The sequence below is a fragment of the Ascidia mentula genome, chromosome 9 (assembly GCF_947561715.1).
Source record: "Ascidia mentula chromosome 9, kaAscMent1.1, whole genome shotgun sequence".
Classification (NCBI taxonomy): Eukaryota; Metazoa; Chordata; class Ascidiacea; order Phlebobranchia; family Ascidiidae; genus Ascidia; species Ascidia mentula.
Genome location: NC_138574.1, coordinates 3,253,259 through 3,260,125, shown reverse-complemented (window position 1 = coordinate 3,260,125; position 6,867 = coordinate 3,253,259). Strand labels below are relative to the sequence as shown.

The 6,867-nt window shown below is 35.7% G+C and overlaps 1 protein-coding gene across 1 annotated transcript; it reads right to left on the bottom strand.

Moving 5' to 3' along the window:
• Window positions 1-639: 639 nt before the first annotated feature.
• On the bottom strand, window positions 640-5,162 carry LOC145913366 (procollagen galactosyltransferase 1-like). Its single transcript, XM_083000992.1, has 13 exons — window positions 4,808-5,162; window positions 4,353-4,463; window positions 4,152-4,269; window positions 3,596-3,730; window positions 3,126-3,330; window positions 2,605-2,724; window positions 2,395-2,483; window positions 2,226-2,332; window positions 1,997-2,129; window positions 1,816-1,943; window positions 1,347-1,553; window positions 1,076-1,161; window positions 640-866 (listed from the first exon to the last, which is right to left on the bottom strand). The coding sequence occupies exons 1-13, from the start codon at window positions 5,086-5,088 to the stop codon at window positions 772-774; spliced, it is 1,815 nt and encodes a 604-aa protein (XP_082857118.1). The 5' UTR covers window positions 5,089-5,162; the 3' UTR covers window positions 640-771.
• Between the last annotated feature and the right edge of the window lie 1,705 nt (window positions 5,163-6,867).

Here is a 6,867-nt window from a genome sequence, read left to right as displayed (position 1 = left end):
TTTATGTGGAAACGTCCTGGACAGGAGACGCCGGACGCCGAGAGACAGCTGTTGGGAAAATACAATACACTGGATTAAAGTATTGCGGTCGAAAACTAACGACAAGAAAGTCTGATGCAAGCGATTCTGTAACAATATATTTTATTATTGTAGTTCGTAATATACCTTGTATGTGTTTGGAAATACTCCTGTCTATACAGACGATGTTAAATGTGTAAAAAACTTCCTAAATATGCTGATTTTGTGGTGTATGTTGTCAGACCTAGGAAAATTTTGAGCGCTGTAACTTCCCAATATTTTTTCATAATCCAAAAAAACCATGCCATGAAAACAAGTGACCAAAGCTTGGGCGGAGGCCATAGAAGACAATAATAACTGTAGCATACTCATTTGGGTGCAAAACGCTCTTTAAATAAACTAACATAGCGAGTACTTTTCAGCAGACGTTTCTAACAAGACTGTGAAATTTGTCTGCTAAACACTTCCAGCATACTAGCGTTGACTTTCTTATTCAAAACTGTATAAATCTCTTTAGGATCTCGCACACTGTAACAACATTAGAACGGATGTGTGCAGAAAGCGTCGGACGTGGGTTTAATAACAGTCTTCTTTCTAAAAGACAAAACAGGATTTCACCGGGTAGCTGCATTTTATTATAAATTGTATATAAAAGCGGAATAGAAAGCACAGCAGCTGTATCAGTGCTGGTTGGACGAATTCAGACTTAATACTGCACGGTAATGGTTAATTGTGCAAAATGAACAAATCATGTTAAAGCTCCTGCTTCTGGTTTGGATTGTAAACGACACTACCAACTTCTTCCCATATGGATGATGTTTCAGTGTCACTGAAATAATTCTCTTGGCCTGCAAACCATTTACACATGTTACTAAGACAACCTGATAAATCACTTTCAAAAATAACTTAAAATGGTTCACAAACTTTTAAATAAATGTTGATGATTGTTTTCGGAAAATCCTTCATTCAAAAAAGTTACAAAATCAAGCAAAAGGTTTTCTCCAAATTCGTGCCAAGCACCACTAATAATGTTTTGAATAGAAAATCTGACACAAACCTGTGTAATGGGTAGGAAAAGCAAGCAACGGCTCAACAGAAAAAGCTTTCACATTTCGCACCGGGAAATTTTCCATGTAGGATTGTCTGCACCAACATAAATTTACAATGGTTGCTTCACGTAACAAGTGTATTTGCACCACAAATTTAACTACCTTAAAGTATTAAACACTTTCACAAAATAGAGTATCATTTTTTCGTAATAGATATTACATATGGCTTCGTATAAAATGTAATGTTTGTTTAGTTACTGCAAAAAGCAATGTACTTACATGGGGTGTTTGTTAAACATTATTGGCAGATATTCATCAACTGGTACCATCTTTGGAAGTGGGTCACCAGCTAACAGTTTTTTAGCACCACTTTGTGACAAAATGTAACCTAATGTCCAATATGAGTAATCAGCCTCCACCAAAATATTAGTACCTTGGACGGACGTTTCGGGCACCTTGGTTTGCATGCGCTTGCGACCAACATAACTGTAACACAAAGTTTAAAAAACTTGTTTTTGAACCAGGTGTACATCTTTGTGTGCAAGAAGACCAAAATAATTTCGCAAAGCTTAATATGTGTTTTGTTTATTTGGTGAGCGCTTTGTAGATATGAAGATGAAAGTTTTACCAGACAAAACACAACAAAAGCCCACACATGTTATATTTTCAAAATTTAAGTTGAGTTTTTTCATTTGAATTTCACTTTAGAAGCCTAAAATTCTACTTTGCAAAAATTCTTCTATCTTACATTAAATCCCATTCAAGTTTGATTGCTTCTATCTCCTCCATAACATGTTTCAGTCTCCTGACAAACGCAGTTTCAAAGCGAATATCGTCTTCGAGAACGAGGACTTGCTTGAAATCATTTTTTACCACCTGGAAACTCAAGTGTCAAAGGCTGCTGGGGGAATTACCATTAGTAAAAGTACCTCTGTCCATATGAAGTAGTGAGATAGAAAACATCCTATTTCACCACGGGTTAAAGTACGATCGCGGTATGGATCAACGAAACCTGGAAGCATGTCAATCTTCATTTCTTTCAAGTAAGTTGTGTTTAATGTTCTGTTAAAAAGGAATAAGTTGAAAACACCTCGTTTTAAATTGAAATTTGCAAATTTGCACAAAATCATGACACATGCACATGAAAATAAGTTTTACTTGCTGTCAATGGCTTTAAAATGGTTAAAAGAAATTCCTTGATAATCCAGGACAGTTTTCATGCGATAAAATCGATCATGCCTTCTAACCAAGTTGATCATATAAATCTACAAACAAAAGATTGTGGTAAAGCAAAAATTTCATGAAAACCCTTGCAAAAATCCATTACCTCATCGAACCCAAGCTTACTTTGTTGAACTATCGGTTTTAGAAGATCCAGTGGTTTGATTTCAATTCCAATACCAACAGGTGGCTCAGCTGAAAACAAGTGAATAACATAAGCCTTGGAACAACTTGCCACCAATACAAAAAAGTGTGGGCTTAGGATCAGAAACATGGGATTTTCTAATCATTGGAGTAATTTATATATTATACTTACTCATAACTTCCATTAGCAAGCGAATAAATACTTCAATATCTTCAATGAGTGTTTGGTGAGGTTGCAATGGTATCGGCATGTATCCATACACATACCTGTTATCAACATGCATCGCTACTCCTGCAACATAAATTCAATTAACAAGAATTACTTTTCAGGACAAAGAAAACGTTTTTTGAAGATGCAAAAGATTATTTGAAAAATGAATCATTGGTACAAAAGCTTGTTTAATATTTTCAAACTTTAATTTCAGGACAAAATGTAATTTAATGTGGGACTTTACATCAGGTATTGTCATGAGTTTGGAAAGGTGTCTATACACACATAACTACTGGGTGTAACTGGTAATTTGTGCAACCATCAAGCGGGACATTCATGCTCTGCGTCATGCTGAAAAATACCTACAGTAGAGTGGCTGTAATGCTAAAGTAGCAGGGAGAAAGCAATTGGAAACTGGGTGTAAATAAAAGGTTGTCAATTTGGCCAAGTTTCATCAAAGTGATAACAAACAAAGGTTTTACCAGCTGCTTTGCAGTTGTATGAGAAGACAATGATGTCATCCAATTCAAGCTTGTATCCTTTCAAAAGTGGCCAAAATTGCACTTTTTCAGACTTTTTTTTAGTGAGGTCGAATAGAAAAGTGGAATGAATCATCGGCACTTCAAACACACCAACCTTTTCTCTATTTTTAATAGGGAAATAATCTTCAGTGCGTTTATAATATCCCTGAACAACAAAAGACATAATATGTAAAATAGCATCAGTAATGTATAGGACATAGTTTTGTCAATTTTACAAGTCATGCAACATGTCCAAACGGGAAAATACATTCAAAAAAATATGTTCTCTATTGGAAATTCATGAAGCAAAAAATTTTTTCTTTAGAGAACTGTTCATGATTACGGCAATACATATGGGATTATAAGACCACCATTATTATAGCTATCTTATATTTCAGATCAACATTTGCAAGAAACTTTACAGTAATTACATTTTCATCCTGTCCACACCAGTAGTTTGAATAGCTTCCCAGAGTGTTGAGCATTGGAGCGACCAAAACACGATCTGTTGCAATCAGATGCCATATTGTGTGTGGATTCATGATTATGTTATCAGCATCGGTAAACTGGAATAAGACAAAATTATGTCACTTCAAAGAGAATCAAACTAACAAAAAAAAATTGTTTTCATTTCTACAATGTGTGTTCAAATCACTACTGTTTATAAAAAAAGCCAATACTTGGCTTACGTCAAAGTGAACATTTAGGAAAAAGACCATGCATAGTTGTTTTACTACAGTGAAAGCTAATAACATTAGGATTTTATATTTACACAAAATATATAACTTATTTTTTTAGTTCAGAAAATGTCGAGGCTGGTGTAAACCCTCAATAAAAACATGCAAGTATGGGCTGGACAATAAGTTACTATTGTTCAGACATAGTTTATAGACCACAATTTATCTACCATTGACATGACATAAAACATCACAATATATGTATATATATATATACATTTTCAAGAAAAGTTATTTGTATATATGTTACCAATAGATAATCTGCCCATGATTGACTTGCTTTATTTAGTGCTTCTTGTCTCAGCATTAACATTCGCGTGTGACGTTCCTTTGTCCAATCAAGGTTACTTTTTTGACTGTCGTAAAACCTGAGCACATAAATATGTTTCACTTTTTTTCGTATGAATGCAACGCCCAGATAACAATAGTGCAATGTGATTTAAATATTTACCATGTGCTGTCCACTTCTTCAAGTTGTACGTCGTGATAATCATCACTTATAGAATTCACCCATTTGTCCAACATTTGAGCAGACTCATCACTGTTGTGATCAGTCACTATCCTGTACATAAACATACACATTAAATGATAGATTTGAAATTGTAATGTAGAAAATGGGTGAAAAACATAGTTAACAAATATGCAAACCATATTGGAAAGAAGGTCATGCACTGAGGATTATCGTCCGCACAGGTTTAAAAAAAATTATTGGCACTAAAATAAACTTATACATTTACATACACAAGCATTTGTTAATACGCACAACAAATTGCTTAAAATATGCAATCTAGAATGCTGCAACAGTCAATGTTAAATGCACACAAACTGCAAGCAATAAAGTACACAACATCATAACTGCTAAAGAAACATTTACCCAGACCTAAACATAATAATGAATGCACTCACCACAAAGTAATTCGTTTCTTAGGGTAATTTAAATCTTCAAATGCTCGCAGAAAGTATGGCAAAGTATGTTGTTTATTTCGAACAAACAGGGCAACAAAAACAGTGGGTGCCAACGTGGAATTTTCAACTACGTAATTTTCATCGATTGGAATAAAAAGCTGCTTTTCAAACTCCAGTGACTTCTCGTGAAAACTGCTTTGGTCAGCACAGAAAGCAACCGCCAGGCAAAAACCAACCAAATACCACAGCAATTCGTTAAAACTGACAGATGTACAACGCATCCTACGTCACAGTGCTGCAACCCTGCAACTACTTTACAATCCTGCACACAAGACGGTGACCACCTACTGCAAACGTGGAACCAAACAACTAAAAATGCCTCAAAATTCTTAAAACCACAACATGACCTTTAACCCTGCTACAATCCGATGACTGGTAAGTATAAAAACAGTTTCCAGCAAGGTTCAGCACTATGTGACACAAAACCTCATCACAATTTCAGTAACGGCATGGCCCCACGTAAGCTCTTATTTTATAGTTTTAAATAAGGTTATACCATATTCTAAACAACATTATAGACGGTGAAGTCAACGTTATTATTAGTGGGAATATACGGCTCGCTTCTTGCAGAGACTCGATTTGCCCTGCGGCTTGGAAAAGGTCTACCCCAGGTTCCTATCCACAGATAATACATCGATGAATCGGTTAAATTGAACTACTCACATTAAGTTTCATTGGGCTTCCATTTTTCAAATTTCCCTTAACAGTTAGGACAGATCAGATGTTCCTCATGAAGCAAAAAAAAATATCTCCGCCGATAACAACGCTGTTTCTTTTCGGTTTAGAACAATATGGATGATGCTTTTGTGCACGAAATTTTATGTCAATGCAACATTACAAAATTCTGTAGGCCAGGCATAAATGGGTTTAAATATTTTTAACTGAACATATAGATAAATTTAGTTGTTACTCTCTCCGCTTTTGAAAGTGTTAAAAGGTAAAATGTAGGCTACTTGAGGAAATCTGTGGGCAAAAATGCTCAACATTCGTTTTTTGGGAAAAGTTTTTGAAGCCTTTTGAACGTTAAATCCTTGACGTTTGAAATTGCCCTGATGAATTTGGCATATTCGGTTTTATGAACGCCATTGGGGTGTGAATGCGCAGGTCGTTGGTAAAGTCAACAGCTACTTGGCTATTTCAAAAGGCCGCCTGCCGCTTCCTTATAAAGTCTGCATTGACGTCTTTGCTTCGTTGTTCCGGAAATGTAACAGCATAGTTGCCGCTTTTTCTCACAGATTCGCGGCAAAGTTTTCGCGTCTCACGCTGCCCGAATTCGAAGTATTCTGCATGATTCATGATGCAACAAGGAACTTAGATACATAGCTGTATAATACCAACATATGATTTTAAATCGGACTGGATTGGCGGTTTTAATACGTTGTCAAAATGGCAATAGATGAGTTTTTATGTGTAGCCTACAAACGGCACAGACAGGACACATTTAAGTTATATTAAATAAAAACGAATGTGGAGGTCTTTTCCTGATTAAATGAGTGTTTTGATGGCACATGTTATTAAAATGCACCTTATAGCATATTCAACGTACAAGAAAGACCAGTTTGCATTGCGGTCATGATAAATAACGCCGCCTACGTCAAACCGAAAATAGTTGAAGTGTGGATGACAGGAAAACAAATACACAGATTCATAATGAACGAGCAAATGTACGTAGCGGTGGAGGTGATAAATTAGTGCATTTCAGAGCGCTTTGCCAAAGACACTCAACCTCCGTAAAGGGAAGGTATATCATACACAGAAAACGTTTACTACAATTTTTTACGCTTTAGCGCCACATCAATGTACGAAGAGCACATCTATATTAAGAAAGAGGCTATTCGAACATATTCATATGTTGCATTAATTCGAGAAGGAAATACATGTTTTTCAATGTAATACTATTGTCCGTTACGGAGGTGGTCAGTATGATTCCACACTTCATTCTATGGTCGTCATACAAACCGCGCATATGTGGGAGTCGTACACAATAGCTATATACACCC

Excerpts from the sequence above, each read along its gene's own strand:
- LOC145913366 (XM_083000992.1), bottom strand. The coding sequence starts at position 5,088 with ATGCGTTGTACATCTGTCAGTTTTAACGAATTGCTGTGGTATTTGGTT. Across the intron at positions 4,270-4,352 it reads GAAGAAGTGGACAGCACATG|GTTTTACGACAGTCAAAAAA; the intron begins GTAAATATTTAA and ends TTATGTGCTCAG. Across the intron at positions 1,162-1,346 it reads ATGTTTAACAAACACCCCAT|ACAATCCTACATGGAAAATT; the intron begins GTAAGTACATTG and ends ATGTTGGTGCAG.